A 25,734-nucleotide genomic window follows, 5' to 3' on the forward strand; every position below is an offset into this window, starting at 1 on the left:
AGGCCCCAAATTGGCTCGCACCCATCGAACACCTTAGAATTGGTGAGCTTCAATTGTCCTTCCTCGGTGTTCCGACGCCCCTACAACTAGTTGGGTCTTGTTCCTGGGTCCTAGGGGAGTTGATTAAGGGTGGTGGTAGGTGGTGCAACTCGCCAAAACGGTGAGATCGCCGCCGAGTACCTCCGATGCTTCGGTGAAGTTCCTCGTGAATTTGGACCTAAAACCCTTCAATCTTGGGCGGGAATGGTAGAGGGGGAGGTTGTGAATTGGTTTCCAGGTGGTGGATCGAAGCAATTCGTCAAAAAAACGGACGAAAATCGCCAAAATTAGCTACCCAAAATCGGGTTGCCATCGAGTCAGAACCAGGTCATTTGGGATTCGATGATCCTCACTTCTCTCCCTTCCCTCCTTTCTTCTCCTCCTCATTGGTTCACTCTCTTAACTCCATTTTTCTGATTGGGCATCACTCTCCTCATTTCTCTCATTTTTCTCCTCTCTCATCCGTCCATCTCCCTCCTTTCTCTTCTTTCCTTTCCATCCCAGACACCCACGTGGCACCAGATTAATGCTCCACAAAATTTGGAGCCTTTTAGAAATGAAGGTTAAATTTACTAAAATACCCCCGACTTTAAACATTAATAACTCATTCGTTATAGCTCCAAATTATGTTCTATTTGCACTCACGCTCTTGTAATGACGAGTACAATCTAAATATGTCAAGAAAATGGATCTTACGTGACACGACATGGTGGTCCACAAAAGTCAACGTATTTGCCTCGAAGGGCATTTTCATAATTTCACATTTTACAATTATACAAATCATAATAATTGGAGACGGATCATTACATTTCGGATGATTGCAGAAGAAACTTGGTGAACATTTTGGTCATTGTCGGTATCCTCATTGTCATCCTACATAGATAAGTTCCAAATATTTCTATGAAATATGAATTGTACTTCTTTCCAACCACCCCTGATGTTAGTACAGAAAAATCTTCACAACCAAGGTACCATTCGCTCAGCTTCCTTCAATAATTTATCGTACTTCTCATGGTCTGTGGACAACTCTTCGTCCATATTGAGTAAAGCATTAGGGAAAGCATCATTCAATAGGTCCACAACTTGGTCGTCATTAACATGGAAAGATGTAGAATGTTCATGCCAAACTTTCCAACTCCCGAAAGATGTTGACGCTGTAATTGGTGATTCTCCATGATAAGTCCAATTGGAGTAAGTGTGTACCATCCCATTCGAATACAAGTGAAATTGGACTTCGTCCACTGTCATATAAATACAGTTATTATATTTCACGCAAGGACACCTAATATGATTCTAAGCACTGACATGGTTGCTTGCAAATTGAATAAAATTGATGATCCCATCCAAATATTAACTTCTATTTTGCAAACTGATCCAATCCTTGCCCATTGAGCCTATATTTAGATAATTTAGTCATCATAATGATTTCAAATACAACTTTCTGTGTTGTAGCTTGCGAATCTCTCGACTATTTTCAGTCATAAAAAAATTAGTAGCATCTCCCCAGGGTTCCCCAAGTGCACGACGTATATATTATAGACAAATATCTAGTATGCACTTGAACATTAGGGCGATACGAATTTTCCACAAACAAAACTTAGGCTCATCACAAACCCAAAACACATAGTGCACTCTTGAACTGTCTGAGTTGGACAATTCAAGATTCAGTTAGATCGTGGAGTCACATACGGCATCTACACACACGTCCAACAAAATCTCAAACAGGCCTAAGGTGCTTTTCGAATTTATTATACGAATTTAATCAACATAATTAACTTCGTGTAAACGATTATGAAATTTTACCAAATTTCACGCACAAATAAATAAAACGAACTCAAAATTGCACATCATACACAATTGCAGCATATATGAATATCAGAATTAAATAAATTCAAACTTATTATTATAATTAAGAGAAGTATATACTTCTATTTTAATTTACTTCCAATCCAATCACAAAGCCACACAAATCAAAATTAATTAATCACACATTCGAATAACAAATTAATCAACAAATAAAAATCAACTAACCTTCAATTAATTGGGAGAGGGAGAGATGGAGGAGAGTGTGTGTTTGTGTTTAAGAGAGAGAGGGGCAGGGAGAAGCAGCGGTCGGGAGGGAAGAGTCGTCAGACAATTTATATACCGCCGTCGAGTAACAACGTTTACGTGTCTTTTTAAACACGTCAGTGTGGTACTTAAAACGACGCAATGAAAGCTTTAGTCGACGGAAGAATGCGTCGGGCAACTCCGCTTAGCCGACGGAACATGGTTTCATCCCACAAGCCTGAACAAATTTGGTGCCAAGTTTCTTCTTGGCGCCAAAAACTTGCCCAACGGAATTTTTCTTGCCTTACTACAATCTTCCGTCTCCTAAAGATTTCCAAATGTTATCAATGTTAGCCTTACTAACTAAAGTAAAACCTAACTAGCTAGCCAGCTTAGTAGTAGTATAATATATTTTAATGAATCCTAAATCTCTCCTCTTTCTTCTGTTTCAATTTTCAACCCATCTGGTGACTCCTTGTCGTTCACTTCTCTAAGCCATCTGGTAACGTGGAGTGTTTTTGTATAAAAGTATTTAGTTATGGGGTGTTCTAACTTGTTTCTCATATCTTTTTCACACATTTTGCCCTACGAATTTTATCCGTCAAAATGGGGTTGTCGCCTAAAGATTCTAAGAAAAAACAAAATGTTGGCCATGTTTGCCCGACCAAGTGTTTTATTATGTCGGGCTAATGAACTTTGCCCGACGGAGTTAGTTTCCATCGTGCAAAGTTTAGTCGGGCAAACTGTTAATTCTAGTAGTGTTATTGTAATAGTGGAATTCATGACAAGGACCGTTAAGAGAAAGGATGAGTGTTTTATAATTTATAACTCCCACAATTGACTTCAATTATAAAATAAAGGAAATGGATTAACTACAAGGGTAATGCTAGGTAGACCAAAATTTGCAAATAAAATGATGTGTCACCAATATGAAATAAGCACGTTAATCAACACTTAAGTAATAATTTAATCATTAACAACCATATCATTTGATTTACAAAATTTAGTTTATAAATTTAGTCCCTAGTATTACCCTAACTAGAAACATAATGGGTTGTAAAGTTCTCACAACTAGCACATTTGAGGGGATCAAATAACTTGCCAAAGTAATTGAAATGAAAACAAATGGCTACACATATTTGTATCCCAGTCTCCACTATGGGGATATTATAGGTAATTTTAGTGGTTTTAGCGTCAATCTAAAAAAAAAAGAAGCATATATAATAACAAATAAGGAAACTAGCAATTTCCCACATTATGCTTGTAAGGAGAAAAACTTGTGTAGAGCTTAACTTGCCACTAAACTTTGTTGAGTAATACTACAATCAAATAAAAATTTGCCATGTATTATAATTACATGGTCAGAAAGTATGCTCCCTTCTGGCATGATTAAGAAAGTATAATGAAAACAAGGAAATCTCTTTTAGAATAAATCAATATCAACTCTTACATGATTTTATGTCAATTTAAAATACAAATTGTGAAGATATATCTGAACTTACAACTATGGGTTAGGCTGAACTATCCCCTCTCCCAAACAGACAATCTATTGTTAGAACCGAAATAAAATGGTAGAGTTCAAGAGGGAATTATATTGTGGTTAGCCCACATGGTACCAAGAGCCAAAGAAACTGTGAGGAAAATCCCCATCTTCTTCAGAAACACACTACAAGTATTCCCACCTCTTATATTAACCAAGCAAACCTTTTCTTTTTTATTGCTCCACTTAATTAATCCAAGTCCTTCCTTCTTGCTAATGTTAGAATTTCCTTTTTCTTCCACAATCGTTGCAGTTGTAGTTGTGGTGAAGGCATCCATCAATTTCTCACCTTCCATATGTTGCCCAAGATAGATGATTATGTGCATCAATATAAGTGTAACTGCACAAACAAGAGTGCTTGCAATTTTCCTCCATGGTTTTGTTGATTTGGCAATTCCGTCAAACTTTTCCATCACAAGTTCCTTGAACCTCTCAAAGAAAGAACCTCTACCCTCGGACTTTGTTTGTGTAACAACTCTCTCTACCAAAAGGTTCTGGCCGAACACTGGGTTTAGATGGACCTTAACTGTTTGTGAAGGCACTAACTGGTGAAAGAATGTTTCAGCCACCTGCCGAGTTGAAACAAACATGCCGTGATTTACTTGAACTTCTTCGATGACTTCGAAGCTTGGAGAAGTTGAATAATCATCCATGTTTCCATCATGGAGGAAGTTCTCGTTCGGGTCTTCATTGATGAAACTAAGCGAGAAATCATCATCGTTTGCCTCATTATCATTGAGTTCCTTGATTATGCCACTACGATGCCCAGGTCCTCCTGTAATCGTATCTTTAATTTGTTAGCCGAAAATAAAGAAGAAATGCAATAACCTAAGCGCAAATTAACCTCGGAGAAGAAAGATAAGAAATACAACTCTTGTATATATATATACACCTTGAGCCTCATAATGTTGCTCTTCTTCTTCCCCACGAAAAGATGAAATGTTTTCTATTGGAATTATCTTGTGTTCCTCCGTGAAGCTCTATCCAATATCAGAAAAGGAGAATGTATATTAATATCAAGAAATAACAAATAAAAGTAACGCATTTCAATGGAAATCTAGCATTAGGGTTAGCAAGAGATCATTGACTTTTAGTCAAACTGCACTTTCAAGAAGCTGGTTTTATATTTTTATGCAAGCCAAGTATGATGGATGGTAAGTTGATAAGTTAAATTGTAAATTAATGTACCTTCTCCAGATCTTTGTCGGACATTCCTATCCATCTTAGGTTCTCAGCTGTATTCTCCATCCTAAAATCATCCTTCAGGTCTCCAATCTCGATTGACCGTGTATACGAATTTCCCCATGTTTTTTTATCCACATATCTCATAGAATTCAAGTGATCAGTAATCTGATTATAATGAGCATCTCGGTCAACCATAAAGCTAAAGTCATTGGCTGGGGGAGCATAGTTTCCACCCCATGTCTGATCCACAAGATTACTGGATTGATTGACCATTTCTTGAGAAACATGTGCAACTGAAAGAATTTCCTGCAAAGCATCAGTTTCAGTACTTGTGGTGTCAAGTGCAGGATTTGAGTATTGCATCGTTTTGAAGTCGGTGAGTCCAACTTGAGGGAAATCCTCCACTTCTAATGGAGGAAGTGAGAGTCGATGTTGCAGCCTTGCACACTCCAATGCTATGTCAACCTGCAAATAGGATGCATGGTATGTTGTTAAATATACATACAATTCTTATTTGAATTTTTTTACGGTTTAAATTAGTAATTTTTTTTTAAACTATTACAATAATTTAGGAAATGAGAGTTACGAGCCCAGGACGCATGGATAAAAATCTAACACCCTATTCACTAAGATATTGGACCACTTCTTTTATAATAACATGTCGAAATTTGTAGTACGTAATTTCTCTATAGAACTTTATATATTGATATAAAAATTAGTAATACCTTAGATGGAGGGTGTGAAACGTTTTCATGATTGGGAAATGGAGAAAATGAGGACGAGCAATTAAATGCCTCTTTCGATAAGAACTGTGTCCATTTTCCATCTCTTTTTCTACCCATGTCATCAAGTGAATTTTTATGAACAAAGTTTGGTGATGAAGAGCATGCATTATGCATTTGCATCGGATAACTTGAGCTCTCGAAATCTTCACATCTTCCTCCATCAGAATATAGTTCATTAACGCTGGATGAGTGGTCACTGGTCAGCTGGTAATTGGTAGTACTTGTGCTACCGTAATGCTCTCCTATCTTTGGCCCCGTTGCAGTCTTCTTAAAAATACGACATAGCGCATACGCGTCCTGTACATGCATATATATGTTTAAAAATAAATATAATTAATTTGCACGAGGGTTTTATTACCATGAAATTTAATTCAAATTAATTGTGAATTTTGAGAAAGAATTAGAAAAAGAACCTGAACCTGCAAGCCTTGTGCAGTTTCACACTCCCTCTCGTCGAGGCGATATTCATGCATAACCCAATCGGTTCGAATGCCATGGGGTGCTCTTCCCCTGTAATAAACTAGGGTTTTCTTCATGCCTACCGCACGCGTCTGTGAGTTTACCTTGCGGTCCTTTCCCGTTGCCTTCCAGTATCCAGCTTTAGTAGCACGATTGGTCCTCGATCCGTTAGGGTACTTTCGATCTCGTGGACTGAAGAAATACCACTCCAGATCTTTGCTGGGCAATAATGACTTTCCTGTATATTTGTTAATATTTCAGTTTGGTTGCTTTTCTTTCGGTCGGAATAGTAGATGATTTATTAAAAACACCATAACATTGTACAATGACAGCATTGCCAATGCATTTTGTATGAGCAAGTTCAAGCAGAGAAAGAAATTATCGGGAGACCGCATGCATCATCTGCTAATCAGATAATTTAATTATTGATGTGATACAAAAATGTCATGAAAACGTAGTACAAAATTATGATCTCCTCAGCGTTACTCCCTTAAAAATAACAAAAAAAAAAATTAATCATACCAATGACATAAGAAAATATTAATAAAAACACACTCATTTGGAAGAGAAATTCTCACCAAGACATAGTCCCATTGACAACATCTATATATCTAAAAGATGTTTTATCACGTGTTTATAAAATGAACCATTTATCTAATGAATTGCTGACAAAAGAATATGTCACCGTTAGAAGAGCAACCGGAATAAACATACAAGCAGGCTAGCAGCATAAAATTCTTGAATTTAAGCCCATGTTGCATGGCTTAGTTATTAACTATTACCAATAATTAAGAACATTCCTTGTGGAAAAGGCTGTGAAGGAAGAAGTGCATGGAAACTTGGAAAGCATTGCTTGGAACCCATACCAGTCGCACACAAAAAGCAACCCATACCAGTCGCACACAAAAAGCAATCCTTTTCTTTTTCCATGCTAGCTTTTTGACTTGGTTCTTTCTCTGTAAACTATAAAACTTGGTGTTCACAACAGGAACCCTAAAGATCGAGGGACCATGTGTCGGTGGTTTGAAGTTTCTTTACACTCTATTATTATTATTTAATAAGCACTAATGGATATTTAAAGGTTAAAAGTTCAGCATATTTGACTCATAAGTAAGGAAGTATTTCATCATTAGTTACCAAAATAACATGTACTTAATTCATTGTTAAGTAATTGCGATATGCATGTAGTTCAATATCCTGGTTGATAGATTTTTTTTTTTAAAGGACCAGCTGATGGCTTCACCACGGCAGTCCACCCTTCCGGAGGTCGGAAGACTCACAGAGGCATTTCAGCCTCTCCTAATTCATCAGCGTCATAAATCGAACCCAACACGTGTCGTGTGAAATACGGGCCTGGAATTCGTCCCCAACCACTAGGCCACCCCATGATGGTTCTCGTGGATAGGGTGTTGGGTTTCTACCCATACGTCCTGGGTTCAAAACACACCCCCCCCCCCTCTTTTTCCCCTTCATAACCCCCACCCTCATAACTTTGAACTCTCCCTCCTTCCCTTAATAATAGTTATTTTAAATAAATAAAAAATATTCGATATGAATATAGTTGAATACAAATAAAGGATAAGCATGCCTAAAGGAGGCAAAAGATCAAATTCCTTTATACATAACACATCGCCCTTAATCCATTTTGAAGTCCCCGTCTTCATTTTAATTAATATTTTGGCACTGGACTTCTATATGTAAACAAATTTATAAATAAGGAATTGTAGGGGAAGTAAACAGTTTTAAAGACTCAGGCCAAGTTGAAATTATTCTGCTTTTAATCAATTATTCAATTATGGAGTCATATCTTCATGTTAGTAATTGTTATTTCAACTCAATTAATCATTTCCAAAAATTTGAGCCTAAAACATTAGCTGAGGTACTTGAACAATTAACAAGCTAAGTAGTTAATAAAACAATGAGAAAAAAGGGAAAGAAATACACTACTAGAAAAACCATTTATAAAGACAGTTCAGAGAGGGAGTACCTGGTAAGTCCCATGGCTCACACTTGTAGAGATCAACCTCAGCTATGACCTCTAATTCGATCTTACGGCCATTAATCTTTCTTTTGAGGTAGTAAGCAACTAATTCCTCATCTGTGGGATGGAACCTAAAACCAGGAGGCAATGAAACAGGAGCCATGTATACAGATGGACCTTCTTCTTGTTCTTCCACTTGATGATAATAAAAGGGCACAAATGTTAATAGCTAGCTAACTTGGATGACAAGTCTCCTCAATAAAAATCAAGAATCGCACCACAACACCCTGCAACAATCAATTAGCCACAAAACCCTAGTTATTAGAGAATTTATGATTAATAAATCATACGTAATACACATAATATTATTGTACGTACAATTAAACACGCAAAAACCAACCTTAGCTAGCTAGGAGAGGAAGAAGAAGATGAAGATCCAAAGCTGGGAACTGAATGAGAAAGAGACTGGAAAACTTGGGAGGGAGAGAGGTTGGAATGTGGGGGTTGCTTGGGGTTTTGTAAATAAGAGAACAAAAAGGCAACGATGGAAAAAGCAAGCAAATAAAGATGGGGAAGCTGCCACCCCACCCCCACCTGATATTTCCTCTCTAGGCTACTTTAACTTTACACATTTCTTTTTCCTCAACCAATCAACATGATCATGATTCCTCCCATCTTTATTAACAAGCTTAATCCATCTCTCTCTCTCTCTCTCTCTCCATTGATCCCATGCTTCGATCTTGTCCTTTCTTGGAACATATTGTCCACGTTTGGAGTCTTATTGGAGGCATTACTGACCTTTTCTGCAAGCATCTATCTTTTCTTAACGAGAAATCGCGGAAACGAATTTCGGCGGCGTTCTAACTCAAGACTGTCATTTTCACATGCTCATCCCCAACATTCCTTCCTCTCTTTTTGTTCCTAATTAGAACCGATTGGAAAACTAATCAGTATCTTCCTTTCGTCTTTTCTAGTCATTGGTATAAGCTAGCTACCCAACCCAACTAACAGTTTTTCCATTTTATTTTTCTCTTCTTTTTGCTACATATCAAATTTGTGGGTTCTAGTATAATTAATCCCACCGCTATTACTTAACGAGGTGGCCTAAGTTTATTAGCAAAAGTATGTAATTCCGCCTATTCTCCGTTATTCATACACGTATGTTCATTTGATGTCCTCAGTCAGTATGGCTGCTAGGGTTAAGTGTTCAACAAAATGCCTCAAAGAGGGTAAGGCCAAGGAATGATACGAAACCAAGGGCAAGTCGGGATGGCATGCGAGATTCTTGCCTTTTGGCATGAAGAAGAAAATTTCTTGGACCCACCACTACATAGAACATGTTTATAGAAACTTATACCACACCCCCCCCGGCGACCACCCCAAAAAAAAAAAAAAAAAAAAATTAGGGGCTGTTAAAGGTACACCAAAAATGTCATCATGCACTCCTATCAAATATATTTCCTCTCTTGTAAGTATTTCTATATGTTTGAAGTGTAGGATGACTTCTTTGAAGTGTTGTTAACATTTCCCAAAATTTATCTCGATTAATAAACCTATTAGAGACATATTTTCAAATTGACTCCTACACTCGTATGGATAGAGGATTATATGATCACATGGGCAACATTGATCATGAAAGTGTTGAGAGTTGTCCCACATCAAAAAAGAAAGTTTTGTCTAAATGGTTAAGATAATTTTGACCCACCCCTCTTACTTTTAATTGGTTTTAGGTTAAATGCTCACATTCTAATATGTTATTGGCACATGTTATTTTTGGGCATCACCATACATGTAGTTCACGAAATGTTGAAAAAATATATATGGTTCACATGTTTCGCTTAAACGACCCCCACACATGAGATGGCGTGTTAAGGTTGTCCAACAATGAAAAATGAAGGGAAATTTGGAAAAGTAACCGTATTTTAGATCCTATATAGAATTATAGCCACCATTTTATTTTTATGATAATTCTAACCAAAGCTTTATGTAAAAGTATTAATATACCCTTATATTAGGGTTTCTCACAACAAAAACAAAACATTTTTTAAACTATCTCGCAACCTTCTGGTTTCTCACCTTAAACTAGAAGAGCACTCTTTGCCGATTTTGCATAATTAAGCAATAGGGATGTTCTGACCATAAAAAAAGGCAACAGGACGTAGCAACCTTTTCAAATTGTCCAATAAACAATGGTATAGTTGGTCAATTGTAGCTTCCAATTCCTAAACCAACTTTTTGATATTTCATATCATGATTTTAATCAAAACTTTAATGATTTTCATGTTCCAATGTGGGTGAATATATTATGAATCCTTCGACAAATCAACAAGTTGATTTAAGAGATAGAAGCTCCAATAAAGCAACCATATCAATGTTTCTTCGGCACTTTGCATAAGCAGGTTAGTTATATGTACTAATTAATTTTTCTCTAAAACTTTTTCCTAATTTTAATATATTTGCAAGTTAGTTAGATGCGCTAATTAATTTTATTTTCCTTCAAAATATGACTCAATTTGTGACCGTGGTCCACTACAGATGGAGGAGGGTTGATAGCCAATACACAGATGGTCAAGCAAAAGCAATGGTAGTGTCAACCAAAGTTACTCATCAAGATCTTATACATGGTATATATAAACGTCTTCGTGTTAGTCCGAGTGAATTTAGAATCTCAGTACATTATCAATGCATGAGCAACTTAGGGATGCAAAATACGATGTGACTAGTTGGGTATGTGAAAGTCTTTTTACAAAACCGAACAAGATTCCATTATATGTTACAGCATATCCTCTAAATGAATTTGAAGATGAACACCCAATTGCATGCAGTTCCCCATCACCAACAGTGGCAATTCAAGAGAATGATGACATTTTGGGTGATGAACAACCAAGTCAAGTTCTTCAAGACAATGCCCAGATTAGTAAGACTTCAATAGATGTGAGTTTTGAGTTTACTGATGACTATCATGACAATACCAATTTTGATAATGTGCAGACTTATATCATATAGTTGATCTAAATGCCAAGTCATGCACATGTAGGAGTTTGATCTCAACCAACTTCCATGTATCTATGCAACTGCTGCATGTCGAATTCACAACACATCAGTGTACAATATGTGCTCCAAATTCTACACAGCCAATGCAATTGTGTTAGCGTATACGAAGCCCATTTGGGCGGTTGGAAACAAGAGTGAATGGAGTGTGCCGGAAGAGGTGCAAAATAGAGTTGTGTTACCTCCAATTAGACAAGTTGTATCTCGAAGACGCAAGACAAACAGAATCTCATCTTAGGGGGAGGAAAGGATAGTGAAGAAGTGCAATCGCTATGGTGGGACAGGCCACAATCGCCAAACTTGCAAGAATCCAATTAGACTCCATTCCAGCACATGATGTAAATATTTTTGTTTGGGATTTATTACATTATTGGCTTTTATATTATTCGAGATTTATCACATTATTGGCTTTTATGTTTTCAATCACCAATTTAGCAGAAAAACCTCACACAGATTTTAGCTTAAAAGAGTTTTTGCTCCTCTATTTTTATATTCAAATTTTGCTTTGGAGATTCAGTTCTTGATTAATTTTTATGTTTAGTTTACTTGGTTATCTTCAATTCTCACGTTCTCTAATTACATTTGAATATCTATATCTACTATATATATTGATAAAAATAAAATAAGAAGTGTAGGAAATGGAGGGGTTCGAGAGTAGGGGTATTGGGTAGTATTCAAGAGGCCACCTCTTTTATACTTCAAGATCTCAACTAATTGTTGTTTTTTCATGGTTAAGAGTAATGAGGAAATTTTTTGTCATTAAGGGTATATTAGTACTTTTACATCAAGTTTTGATTAGAATCATCATAAAACTAAAATAATGACTATAATTCTATATGGGGTCTAAAATATGGTTACTTTTCCAAATTTCCCAAAAATGAACTATTTCCTTAGCGATTTAATTAACATAGATCTCTCACTTCTATTATCATTTGGTTTTAGTTTAGAGAATTATTATTAGCATTCCAAAAATCACATTCTACACTCCTCACAAGTGTATTTTTCTTTCTAATTATAGAAAGTTTGGAGTGCCAAATGATTTTTTTAAAGTGCTAATAACAATTTTCTTAGTTTATATGCTCACGCTCTAACAGAAAATCCCTTAGACGCATATAGAAGGCCGGGCTCCCAGAAGAAAATGCCAACAATTACAAGGGTCCATGGTTTTGCACTGAGATTTACAGGCCCAACCACATACTGAAAAATGGCACCCTGCAAAACTCAGCAATGTGGAAAATTTAACAGTTAAAACTTACAGATTTCTCTGAGTTCCAGTTGTTTTGGCTATGAGAGCTTTATCCTTTAGGGTGCCACATATTGTCAATGAAGACTAGGGTTTCACTACCTGTACATGGGGATTACACATGCAGGATACTTCATATGGACGGCAGCCAATGCATAAACACAATAAATTTCTTCCCTACAACGTTAATCTACGTAAAAATCTGCCTGCCAATTGACCGTAGATGTACACACGTCCAAATACAAAGGGCAAGTAATTAAAGATCAGCCCTTAAAAGTTAATCTTCTGTAGAGTTCTCATATCCTTCAATGCCATAATTCTGGTATATCAAGCCTTGATTTACCTCCCACCATCTTTCTACATCTTTGTCAGCGAACTTTTTCTGGCTGCTAAACACAACGCCAAGTAGCAACGATAGTCCAGTTTAAATTGATAAGATTATAACACCAACATATATACAGTGTTCTTGGATAATAAGGTAACAAACAGGACAACAACTAAGCATTTTTTGCTTTGAAGAAAAGAGATGAATACGGATTTTAATCTAGAGGATGGAAATGCTCGTAAACAAACTAAACCTAATAATTGATAAGAAGAAGATATGTCCCAAACTTATATTGGTTACCTTCCATTCATTAATTCTAACATACATCATTAATGCGTAAGTATAGCCAGTAAGATCATTTTCAAAATAGTGATAACCTAGACATGGAATAATTCAGATAGAAAATACCTAAAATTCACTCGCTTTAACCCCCTTTGTCCATTTGGCAACACAACAAGCGTGAGATGCACTCCAGGTTCAAATTGTTCTACCCATTCAAGCTTTGCCGATTTAGTTTCCCTACCATGGGGTTCTGACTTCGGCATATCAGACAACACAGCAGGCGAATCCGATACACTATCTACTTCAGGAAGTGGTGTATTTGTATTTAGTGGCGTGAGTTGAGGAAGTTTTGTATCTATTCCATTGTTTGGTTGCTTTCCAGCAGACGCCTTTTCTGAAATAGTTTTAGTTTTAAGCTGCACAAAATAAATTATATGTACTTTCAGATCTTGTAAATTGAATATTGTGGTTTTTTTAATCATTTGAAGAAATGCAAGGTAGATGCATGATAAGTTTCCAATTTAGTGACTAGAAAACCTACAAAGAAGGGGGAGTGAGAATCTAAGGTAAGTTTATGTTTATGTTTAAAATTTTAAAATCATGTGAAGCAACTCTCGTTGTTATGTATCAGAAAAGCATTTCAGAAAAGTTATATAAAGGATGGATAGAGGGGGAGTTACAAGATCCATATAGAAAGATTAATTATTTTGGGAAAATTCATCGACCAGAAAAAGATCCAAGGAAAGAAGCAAAATGGCTTCTCGAAGAGATTGAAAGTAGGATTATGAGTGTGCATAAACAAGGTAGAATTGTAAAAGTACAGATAATAAGAAGGGCCAGATATGAATAATATCGAATGATAAGGCAGCAAGTACAATTTCTACAAGTTCCATGCCATAGAGAAGTGTGTGACAACTGTAAAACATGGAACAAAAATGAAAATCAAGTCGTAAAAAGCAGGCATGAACTTCCTTCAAAAGCAAAATGGAAAGTCAGAGAGTGAAAAACGACAGCATTTTTATAAACATAACCCCCTAATTTTTAGGAGAAGCAACACATTTACCCTTAATGCCAAAGCTTTAATAACCTCCTTTGTTGCCTTACATGTAGCCGCTTCATCCCTTGCCAGAGACCATGTTTCCTCAGTCTTCTGCTCACATTCATGAATCTTCTGGCTTCCAATTTTGCATTTCCTTTCAAGGTTGTGTGCCTACTATGAGCAAAGTGAATGACAGATGCAAAAGATTATAAAAATATATTTTTATACAACTAGTTGAAAGAGTACAAACATCAGTTTAAGAAAAAGTTTATATAAAGTAGTAAAACTTGCCAAACCTTCCTAATTGCCTAAATGGTGACTGTAAGTTCAAAACTAGGAACCAAACACTGACAAGTTTTCATGTGTGTGCATACACCAAAGAATAAGAATAAAAATGGATACGAACATAAGCAACAAAATTAATAAGACAGAATCACCTCAACTGTCAGCCGCTGAATTTCTTCAATAAGCATCTCATCTGACATGGATATGCATTTCTCTGCATTAGTGGCACCGGACATTGTGGATTCTGAATGCACTGGGACGACGGAAGATAAATGATCTTTTGACAGAGAGTTAAGTGCTGTATAATTTTCTCTATAATACGGTTTAAATAGATCAGGGCATGAGACTTGGCCCCATCGTGGCTCTTCGCTCAAGGATGAAGAAGCCGGTTCTAGATGCTGCTGGTTTCCTTCTTGGTTTTTCATGGTGGTGGTCCTCACACGAGACTGGCGTTTCTTGTAACAAGCCTGTTTGATAGATAATAGATGACCGTACTTAGGTGTTTCTCCAGCCTTTTCTTCTTTCCCATCTGGGACTGACTTTTCTTCTGTCAATAGCTTCATGCTACTATGATTTTCTTGCTTGAATGATCTACACGAATGTGTAAGTTTCTGCAGATTGCTAAAGCATGAATCACAGACTCGAAAAGCCTTGCCTTTCTTGGGTGCCAGCAAAGAATCCATAGCCCTCTTACTGCTACAAGAATGGCAGAATAGAAGACCGCAATTGTAGCAGTTGTGCTTCTTCCTAGTAAACCCAAAAGGCAGGTTGCATCGATAACAAGCTGACTGGTCGCTGACAGAAATAGATTTGTGAAAGCAGATTGCAGCTGTTGAATTTGATCCACAAACAACACTTTCTACCTGCCTGTCTCTCAAAGCCTCCACAAAAGTTGGTGTGCTATGATCGTTGATATCACCTAATCCCAACTGTCCATTAGTCCCCTTTCCCCAGGTATAAACATTTCCTCTGGCTGTCAAAACAGCTATATGATATGAACCGGATGCTATTTCTCTAACAGACTCTTCTTTAAGCTTCCCTTCGACCAATGTGATTGATTTATCCTTGGCTTGAGCATTCCCTAACTGCCCATGTACTGAACTTCCAATTGTATAAACTGCACCTTTATTGGTAAGCCCAACAGTCAACATTCTTCCACAACAAACTTGAACAAAATCATGATCCACAAGCTGCCCAACGCAAGTTGGTAAAAGCTTCTTCTCATGATCCACATGTCCTAGCCTCCCTTTATCCCCATCACCCCATGTAAACAACTTCCCACCAATTGAATTGGACCTGAGACAATCAACCATGATTTCAACTACAGCAGCCATGTGCCATGAACCACACGAAGCAGATTTTACCCATAAACCCTTGAGAGATTCTACTTGCTTTGGTTGATAAACACTATCAAGATTTCCATGCCCCAGTACCCCAAAGGTTCCGTCTCCATATGTAAATAAATTCCCAGAAGTGGACACCATAGCTGTATGCCATTCCCCACAAGCGACATATGATACATTTATTTTATTCAACGGAACAGAAAGTTTATGCGGTAACCACTGACTGAAACTCTTCTCCTCGGCCTCTAAACTGGCACCGCAACTTGTGTCTCCCCATGTATAGAGCTCACCACAATGTGTCAGAGCGCATGTTTGATATTCACCACACGAAACAGATTTCACCTGGATCCCATTAAGGGAGTCAACAGGTTTAGGGTTGCTCACATCCATATTGATTTTGTGCCCTAGTCTTCCCCCATTAGCGTGACCCCAGCAGAACACTTCCCCCTGCTTCGTAACTACTGCAGCATGCTTCCCTCCTAAAGATATATTCTGTACATCCATCGTCATAGTTGTTTCTAATAACTTAGGCAGTAAAGAATCTGCTTGCAATCCACTTACATTCCCTCCAATACTTTCACCCCAGATCATGACATCTTTCAAAATATTGTCCTTTTCAATTCTTGAGGTTCCATAGGCATAGGAAACAAACCTGGGAGGTTCACAGTCGGCATCAGAATATATTCGCTTCCTCTTGAGATAATCTGATCCAATATATGGAGAATCTGGAACTGAGATGTCCATTACATTTTGCATATTTGATAGGACTGATTCCGACGAAAAAAAGCTATCAGAAGAAAAAGATATGCCATCAGAAATACACCTCTCAGAAGGTGTTAAAGTAGGACTCCTGCATACGCTTCTCACCTTCAAAAAAATCAATAGACGAAAAATTGAATGATGGTTAAAAATGCATCTCCTAACATGGTCTAACTAAATTAAAACTAAACTCAGATATTGATATGCTACTTATTGAACAATAGAATAGTTGGAGAAACGAGAAAAATGTAAAAGGTATAAAAACCTGGGAGAACTCGTTGCCATCATCCACTATTCCAAGAGTTTGCCTTCTCCTAAAAAGACCTGCCGGACTATTTAGACAACTTTGCACCTGTCTGAAACTCCCCAAATTATTAAGTGGTCTAGGATGGCGATGCAGGGATATTAAAGCCCTCAACCCTAAAATCCAAAGATCACATTGGATTTCATCTTTGCACATCTATATAAAATGAACAATAAAGATTAATGAGATACAATGAGCAAAGGAACTACTGATCGTAAGGCATTGAAGAAATAGACTTAAATCGAGACATCAGATTACCAGATCAAGTGAACATTCACTGTGTGCATAGACAATTGAAAATGATTGACCCTTCCTTTCTGGTTCCAGTTTCCCCTGTAAACTAACCTGTCATAAGTGGAACCGCCTATGATATAGAGCAAAGAAGCATATTGCTAAACAATGTGTGATGTTAAGAGTTAAATAAAACAAGTTAAAATCTGACGTCAATCTGAATTACATACTGTCCACTGCCCGGGTATAATTTTTGTGACTGAGCTCAATTTCAATTGCCTTTCCTTCTTTCTGGAACACCATATCAAAAACTTCTCATCCTGACATCCAGAAAAAAGTGAAACTCAGGTATCCATCATTACTCTGCTTGGTAGCAATAAAGGGACTAAAACTAGTAACTGGATCAACGTTTGTACTGCTATCAAGGGGATATGAACCAATTGATTGTCAGATTCCAATTCTAACTTCAAAAAAGAGTAGCAATGCAAGTAGCACGAAAGTTGAATACTGATTAATAGATCATACAGATTTGGTAAATAGGACATCAGCATGTAAAATAGTTCCTCTTCATGCTGGATTTTAATGAACATGTTCAAAACAATTGCCGAGAAATACGTTTTCCAAGCTGGCAATATTGTAGACTATAAATCTTACAGCACCCTCCTGGTAATCAATCACCACATCGCAAATGTGTAAAAGTTAAGCTATAACAAAGGTTTTGCGGTTGGCCAAGAAAATGTTACACAGTGTAGAAAGGTTAAGCAAGTTGTTTGATAATATGCCATAGAAAATGGTCTAAAATCTTAAATTAACCCCATGAGAGTCAGTCCCATGGGATTTTTTCTGGGCTGAGGATACCTTTGTTACCAACCAAAAGACAATTGTAATAATACATTTAAGTAGTGTTCTGCAGAAACAGACAGCTCAATCAAATTTCATGAGCATTGATCCAGAGCTACAAGAAGATTGTACATATTGAAATAATTGATACCAAGTTACAGTACAGAAGTCTACCGTGGAAAGCCGGAAAGGGCAGAACTTGGGCTTCCCTCTTCGTCCATATTTCAGCAGATAAGCACCCCTCTTCATAGAGACAACTGCCTGTTCAAACATCAAAATGGAATTTTTTACCGGACATAAAGCGAAAATCAGACGAGAAGGAGAGCTTGGGAAAATGGGAAGAGAAGACTCAAAGACTTCAATCTATTTCTTACTCAACTTGCTTAAAATTCACAATATTATCAAAATAACGGTAAACATGCGACTAGAATCTTAAAATTATTATATTATTCTAACAAGTAGATGGTTCCCCACACAACTTTTGGTTCTATGGATTCATATCAACTCGCAACGTATTTGAAATCCCAAAAGAGATATCTTCAAAGAAAATAATTTTTAACTTAAAGAACTGCAATTAAAATATGATTATTTTACTAAACAAAGGCTTCAAATCAGTTGTATCTCCAGACTTCAGTGATATATGGTTAAACAACTGAAAAGAAATGTGAATTGTACCACAAGAAAAATTCTGAAGTACCAATAAACGATACTAAATCCCATAAATATTAAAAGAAAATTGATGTAAAAGATGCAGAATTTAAATACATTGATGGATATGATGAGGATGGAAAAAGGAAAAAAGAAGGGTAAGCAGAGGAAACCTGTTGTACTGCTCTGTCAAATGCAACAGTTGACAAAGAATGTTCGTCCATTTCTGTTTTTTGGAGAGAGAAAGAGAGGAGAAGAAGAAGAAGAAGAAAGGCTTGAATTTCCCCACAGAATCAGAGAACGTGTGAGAAGCAAGAATGCAGTGATGGGTCAGTCAGTCTGACCACTTTAAACTTTTTTTTTAAAAAAAAAGCAATAATAATGATAATAGAGGCAAAAATGAGTGACAGATTATGTTTCCTTTATGGTGTTTTTTTCCTTTTGTTTTCTATTTTGTAGGACTGCATTGGTTGTTATATGATTAAGATAAGCGAGAGGAACTACACATGAATCTTATATTTTTCTAATGTATTAAAAGATTAAGCGAGTTAAATTACACATGAATGTTTGGTATTGGGGTGATTATGCAACCTACCCTTTTCCCTTGCTTAGAGCAATTGAAAATAACATAATCTTTTTTTTTTTTTAGTACATCGATATTTTTAGGGAATGAGAAGTTCAACTAAGTCACACAATAGGCAGTCTAATTTGATATCGAATTCGTCATCCATAAGATTCGAACCTAAAACCTCTCACTTCCAAGTGAAGAGGAATACCACCAAACCATAGTACTGAGTGGCCATAATCTTGTTTTTTAAATATGGATTTGATAAAATTTGATTCTGTAACGCCATATTTTAGTGCTTTCCTAATGGGAAAAGGTTAGAGTTTAGGGATGCATAATTATAGGAGCACAGTTAGGGATGAATCAGCACAAAATTAAGGGTACCTTAAAGAATGAAATCAAATTTGTATTTTGACTCCTTAATCTGCCACCGAAGACAAAATTGATTTTGACTTTTTATACATGGATATCCTGTTAGTAATCTGAACCAAATCTTCTATTTACATCAATTTGTATAAGGGAGCACCCACACGCCCTTCAGATAGCACAGAAGTTGAAGTTGGAGGGGTGAAATTTGATGGGAACCTTGCTACTTGCGGTTTGGCTCTCTATTTATATTGCTTGTAACTTAGAATTATAAATTACAGATAACGTATATACACTATATAAATTTCATAAGCATAACCGTTCAATTTCTTAATCTTCATTTGAAGATCATATTTACAAAGAATCTTTTGGATCATATATGTGTATGCATCCAAATGGAGCTCTCCCCTTATCTCAATTGGATAATTCACATATCCCACCCCTTGAAAAAGTTTGGCATTGAGACCTTCAACGATTAAGCAATGAAAGCCTCGACAGTCTCAGCGTCGGAAAGGAGAGAGAACTATTTGGAGAGGAGGAGGTAGGTTGGGTTTGAGGAAGAGGGAGGATGAGCCTAAGAGGTGGTTTGAGTGAGAGTGAGTAATGCAAAATAAAGGGGGAACAAAAGTATTGAGTTAGGGTTTAGCAGGTTAAAAGAAAAATACAGAAAGACACCAAACTCATCTAAAACCAAAAGAAACAGAAAAATACCGCAAATTCATTTGACTTCAAACATTGTAGTACATTAAAGAAAAATACATAAGACACTACTGCAACAATTTTCTTAAATGCAAACGATATTCTACAAAACACTGCCACAATTTTCTTAAATGCAAGCGATATTCTACAAACACTGCAACTTTACTTAAAGAGAGAGACCAAAATTACAAAATCATAACTTGTCACAAAGTTCCATTTATTTCGCTGAAAACAAAAGTTTTCAAACTGTCCCCCTTGAGAAGACTCATTTTCCTATTCTCATACGTTACAGCAACTGATCAAGAAGGAAAATGATTATTTGTTCCTTATTTTTCAAAGTATTAGAACAGAAATTAAGAAATCAAATACACAAAGTACTAGTAAATCCGATCATCAACGAAGTAAGGATTTTCGATATCTATTCAAAACCCATCATCTTTTTGAGATTGATGACGAATTCATAGACTTTTTCTGGGTCTGGAATGACTTTGGCTACTGTCTTTCTCTGCATGCACCTATTAATCCAAGCTGACAACTTTGGTGCGTGGTCTTCAACCTTGAAGTTTCCAAATATTTCATATGCAGAGAACCAGCTCGTTATACCGATCGTTATGATGTCAACGAAACCAAAGCTATCTCCACCGAAGAAATCTTTGTCCCCGAGAAATTTCTCTAGCTGCTTTAAGACTTCTATGAAGTCTTTTACAGCTACCTCTTGTGCTTCTCCTTTGGTCCTCCATATACTGCTTCCTGCATCGAACAGCTTCATGTATACAGTCATGAAGTTAGACCTATGTATACAAACATGCTGCTTACTATTGGGTCATCAAGGTTTGGTTACCCAATGATATGACAGTAATACTGTGTCACTTGTTAAAAATGTAAGTTCATATTTGCATGATTAAAAAGCTCATTTTTGTTCACCATTAGTGTATCCTCATGTCACTAATTGATAGAAATAAATAAGATTCAAAGTGATCAAACGTAGATTTTGAATACTTAAAAATCCGAACATTTAGTAAACGAATTTGATAACAAAAAAGAAACATCGACCGAAGAGAGGACCTAATCAAATCTCAAATCGTATATAAAAGAAACCAATTAACCTTTTTGTCAATGTAGTCGGCCTGGAACTTGGCCTGAGCACGAGCATAAGGGGAAGATGGGAGCAATGGTGGAGAAGCCCAGGTCTCATCAACGTAGCCGACGATGATGCTTGACTCACACACTGGTTTTCCCTTGTGAAGCAGAACGGGCACCTTGGTGTAAATCGGGTTGGATGTGAGCAGCAGCTCACTCTTGCCTCCAAATAGATCTTCAGCTCTCTCTTCATATTGGATGCCCTTTTCCTCCAACGCAATTTTCACCCTCATGCAGAAGGGGCTAACCCAGCAGTCCAAAAGAACAACATCTTCCGTCAACATCTTTATCGATTCTCCCCTGTGTATATGATTTTCTTGAGTTTGTGGTATATAACACAATGAGGAAGATGTGGAGGACTTTATAGGGAGTGTGTGCTCTTAATTAAATTGCTTAATTAGGAGATGGAATTTTCGATGTTTTATGAGGTGTTCTTGTTTTGCCCTCCAAAGAGGATAAACTCTTGTAAGTTTGTTAATTTAATACATGTTAACTAGCGTTAAGTGTTTGTCAGTTGGAGCTAACTATGCTTCAAGAAAGGTTTTGTCTTAAGAGTATGGAGTATATATCTAGCTAGAAAGCCGGCTCACAAGAAGTTTCAGGTTTTGATCGACAGGTAAATCTCTTGATTATTTGTTGGTATCTCTTTGTTAGTCTGCAGAGAAACTGATGCGTGATTTATACGCACACAAATTAAACCCTCTTTTCGTCAAATTGTAGTATAAGTATAAGTAGGGATCGTTCTGGACCGGGGATTAGGAGGGATTGTTAATCACTTGGATTTGACTCAAAAACGTAAAAACGCAATATAAAACACTAAATTAGACTCAAAGAATGTAAAACTAAACTTTAAAACTCTAAAACAAACCAAGAACTCAAAATGCTTTTAAAAAACACAAACTAAAATGATTTCTAACTAAATTGACATTAAAGTAAAGGGGGATTTAAGTTTATACGAAATTAAATTAAATGAACAAATTAAAACAGAATGTAAATATGAAATTGATGAAATGGAATGAATGGATGATAGAATAGCTAAGGGGGTCATCTCCACATATGTTACACTTGCATAATAAAAAGATTTCGAATCACCCCCTAGCTAAGGGGGGGTTTAGTTCCTCATACAAAACAAAGAGAATTAAAATTAAACATTGAAATCAAAGAAACACCTAAACATTCCAACAACTCAAACTTGAATTGTATGAACGTTTAGGCCTTCTTCTCTTCCTCTTTATTGTAGCATAAGGTCTAAGGATAGTTGGTTTGGGGGAATGGAAGTGTGGAATGGAGTGAGGAGTGATGGAAATGGAAAGATGGTTTTTGGATTCTAAGGGAGACTCACGGCTAAGAGAGAAAGGGATGTGTTTGTGGTGTGTTGTGTATGAAATGAGATGTCCATGAATGAATGAATGCAAGGGTATTTATAGGAGTAGTGGAGGGAACATATGGCTATGTCATTTGTAGGTGAAGTAGGTGGATGTTGTAGGTGAAGTGGATGTTGTAGGTGAAGTAGGTGGATGTTGTAGGTGAAGTAGGTGGATGTTGTAGGTGAAGTGGATGTTGTAGGTGAAGTAAGTGGATGTTGTAGGTGAAGTAGGTGGATGTTGTAGGTGAAGTAGGTGGATGATATTTTAAGTGATAAGTGATAAGTGATATGATATGTGGTTATGATATGATAAGTGGTTAAGTGGTGATGATAAGTGATAAGTGATTAAGTGATATGATATGTGGTGATGATAAGTGATAAGTGCATGTGGGTTAACTAATGAAGGAAATGCATGTGCAATGACAATGTGTTAGAATGGATGTGTGTTATGCATGGCATGATTGGGATTAGGAAAGGTTTAAATGTCCTAAAACTAAAGAGAACAAGGTTCCAACACTTTGGCTCCAATTAGGTCTTCAATTTCGTCCAACACTTTGGCTTCAAGCATAAGCTATCCGTCCTTAGCCCAAAAGTGCTCCAAAAGTCCCCAAAATGCATCTTTTTGCTCCTTTAGCCCTTTGGACCTACAAACACACGAAAATAGCTTAAAGTACTAAAATAACTAAAGAAACATAACGTAAATGTACAAGAACAAGCCATTTAAGTCGCATAAATATGCTCCTATCAAATACCCCCACACTTAGCTTTTGCTAGTCCTCGAGCAAAACAGAAAAACAAAACAAAAAGAACAAAACACAACCTACACCTTCCAACAATCGTCTCACGGATTTCCAATGCACAAGACAAGTTAAAAATCATTATTCCCACATATTTTAGCCATCTTGACACTTAAGTACATTCTTAATCATAGTCACCACATACTAATTCACAATTAAGCATTTAAAACTATATTTTGAATGTAGTAACATGCCTTAGAGAATTTGCTCAATTCCTTACAAGATATGCTCTCGTTTTTCACACAGATTTTCTGACTACACACCCTAAACTAGTTATATGTGAGAAGATTGATGTAATCATAAAAACGAACACTCACATATATGTATTTCAAAGGAAGCAATTTCTGGAGTTAATAAGCATGTTTAGATATGATCTCATGAATGGAATGCTACTACTTAGACGCGAGAACCAGTGATACCATATGCTCATACCAAGTTCAAACTCCACAAATTGAAATACACAACACTCAAGATAGAAGTCAAGGGTTGTAACGGGGCTTGGGGTATGTGGATAACAAAGAAGGGATATGGAAAACAAAGGTTTTTAAAGAAATAGTGAGCAAAGCATTTGAATCAACTTAGAATTCACTTTTGAATGAAAACTCAACTTTTGAACAAAAAGGGAGGATTTAGACAATTTACGCCCAGAATTGGTGTTTTGGAACCTTTCTTCAATCACTTATTCTTTCATTTTTTTTTTTTTCAAGCTCTTTTTTTTTTTCTTTCTTTCTTTCTTTTCTCTTTTTTCTTTCTTTTCTTTTGAATCTCAAAACATCAACACTTAAACATTCTCTCCCCCACACTTATTTTCTTTCATAATGTAACTCAAAAGGAATTCAATTAAGTCATGCTCACTATCTTTTAAGAACAAGGGTGGGGATTGTCCTAAACTAGGCTAGGTGAGGAAAATGTGGGTAAACAAAGAATAAAGGCTAAACAAGGCTCAACGGGGTTAAAACTTACAACATATACGAAGTATGGGAAGTAAGGCTATTTGGCTATGGTGGTGGTCACTACACAACTTCTTCTTGAATATGTGTTATGCAAATCAATAACATGCTTTGAATGAAATGGGCATGAGTTCTAGCATTTGGAACTATATGATAAAACGCCTTCTAAGTAGTAACCAAGCAAAGAATAATGAGATCATGCAACGACTTTAGAAAACAAGAAATCACAGATTATACTCTCCAAAGAACGTTATAGGCTCAAGTCTCTCAGGGTTGTAGCGTTTGTTTGAGTTCCTTCCTTCAAGCATGTTACAAAAACGAATTTTTTTTTCTTTTATGATTGCATGTGAAGTCATACATTATAACCATAACCAAGCATATACCAAGAGTAAATCAAACTTTTCTCTATGTTTATAACTCTTTCTAACCGTCATGCAATTATAAACCAAATCCTTATCATTGTGTTGGAAGGTACCCTAAGACACAAACACACACACAAAAACAACTTTAAAACAACTCTTTTTGGGTTTTTCAAAACAATTTTTCAAATTTTTATGGGATTTTCGAATTATAAAACAAAACACACTAAAACACTCTAAAACAACTTAAAAACACCTTAAAATAGCAAGGAACAACATTAGAAGTTATGGTGGATAAAACCCTACGAATTTGCATCAAAACACTTTAGTTACCCCCCCCCCACACTTAAATCAAACATTGTCCTCAATGTTTTAAGCATAGATTCACACAAAACATAAGTAAACACACAAAAAGCAACTAAACATATTAAACATGGCATAATGTAATTAACAAAGAGAAGAGTTTAGGGACGCAAATCTGGTTATGGAGTGTAAATTCCCTCTTCTCCTTGGTGATTACATTGAGGCTTTGATCTTTGTGATTCCACAGGCTTACTCTTGAACTGGTTTCTGCCCATCGTTGATTTTCCTTTGTGCTACTTCTTGAACTGGGCAGCAGGATGGTTCTTTTGGTTTCCCCCGAAGGTCTGAGCTTCCTCCTGTTATCTGTTTCTTTGTTCAATCTTTGGAGGAGTGGTCCCTTCTCTGGAAGTGTAACAACCGTTGAAGATGACTACTCGAGAGCAACGCTAGGTAAGCAATCAGGAATAGATTCCAGGCAGTTGGCTCCAGATCGGAAGACTGACTCCAAGTGCCGGCTGATTGCTTCTTTTACTTTGCCATGCAAGTAAGAACAAGGACAAAGAAAAAGACAGGGAAAGAGCATGATATGAGATACTTTTGCTTTTGACCTTGATGATATGAGATACCTTTGCTTTGAAGAAGCGGTGAATGAATCAGCACATGCTTCAATCCGCCGTTTCCTCCTGGGTCATATGTACTCCAGGCATCTGGTATCATCTTTGGGGAAGAAGAAAGAATTGAGTATTTTGAAAGGCTTTGCTGGGAGTGCGCCCTCAGAGGTGAGGGAGAGTTGGGCATTTT

The 25,734-nt window shown here is 36.7% G+C and overlaps 3 protein-coding genes across 9 annotated transcripts; all 3 read right to left on the reverse strand.

The window, feature by feature from the left end:
* Positions 1 to 3,497: 3,497 nt before the first annotated feature.
* LOC103956792 (NAC domain-containing protein 86-like) lies at positions 3,498 to 8,647 on the reverse strand. Of its 2 annotated transcripts, none has more exons than XM_048566476.1 (7): positions 8,439 to 8,647; positions 8,045 to 8,325; positions 6,018 to 6,295; positions 5,539 to 5,895; positions 4,817 to 5,278; positions 4,521 to 4,608; positions 3,498 to 4,403 (listed from the first exon to the last, which is right to left on the reverse strand). In XM_048566476.1, the coding sequence occupies exons 2-7, from the start codon at positions 8,199 to 8,201 to the stop codon at positions 3,667 to 3,669; spliced, it is 2,079 nt and encodes a 692-aa protein (XP_048422433.1). In that variant the 5' UTR covers positions 8,202 to 8,325; positions 8,439 to 8,647; the 3' UTR covers positions 3,498 to 3,666. The 2 variants fall into 2 exon arrangements, with proteins under 2 accessions (XP_048422433.1, XP_018505280.2); XM_018649764.2 differs by having other exon boundaries at positions 6,012 to 6,295.
* A 3,763-nt stretch (positions 8,648 to 12,410) lies between these two features.
* On the reverse strand, positions 12,411 to 19,191 carry LOC103956828 (PH, RCC1 and FYVE domains-containing protein 1). 6 transcript variants are annotated; one of them, XM_048566312.1, is made up of 9 exons: positions 18,562 to 19,183; positions 17,915 to 18,001; positions 17,131 to 17,220; positions 16,928 to 17,002; positions 16,631 to 16,825; positions 14,416 to 16,473; positions 14,003 to 14,149; positions 13,066 to 13,355; positions 12,411 to 12,721 (listed from the first exon to the last, which is right to left on the reverse strand). In XM_048566312.1, exons 1-9 carry the CDS (start codon positions 18,610 to 18,612, stop codon positions 12,610 to 12,612), a joined length of 3,105 nt encoding a protein of 1,034 aa, XP_048422269.1. In that variant the 5' UTR covers positions 18,613 to 19,183; the 3' UTR covers positions 12,411 to 12,609. The 6 variants fall into 6 exon arrangements, with proteins under 6 accessions (XP_048422269.1, XP_048422267.1, XP_018505274.2 ...); XM_048566310.1 differs by having other exon boundaries at positions 12,411 to 12,718; positions 16,928 to 17,014; XM_018649758.2 differs by having other exon boundaries at positions 16,928 to 17,014; positions 18,562 to 19,182.
* Positions 19,192 to 20,436: 1,245 nt separating this feature from the next.
* Positions 20,437 to 21,442, reverse strand: LOC103956831 (probable glutathione S-transferase). The gene is made up of 2 exons (XM_009368872.2): positions 21,125 to 21,442; positions 20,437 to 20,781 (listed from the first exon to the last, which is right to left on the reverse strand). The coding sequence occupies exons 1-2, from the start codon at positions 21,440 to 21,442 to the stop codon at positions 20,437 to 20,439; spliced, it is 663 nt and encodes a 220-aa protein (XP_009367147.2).
* Positions 21,443 to 25,734: the final 4,292 nt, after the last annotated feature.

This window comes from the organism of the source record quoted next, unplaced genomic scaffold, assembly GCF_019419815.1.
Source record: "Pyrus x bretschneideri cultivar Hongxiangsu unplaced genomic scaffold, Pyrus_bretschneideri_v1 Contig41, whole genome shotgun sequence".
Classification (NCBI taxonomy): Eukaryota; Viridiplantae; Streptophyta; class Magnoliopsida; order Rosales; family Rosaceae; genus Pyrus; species Pyrus x bretschneideri.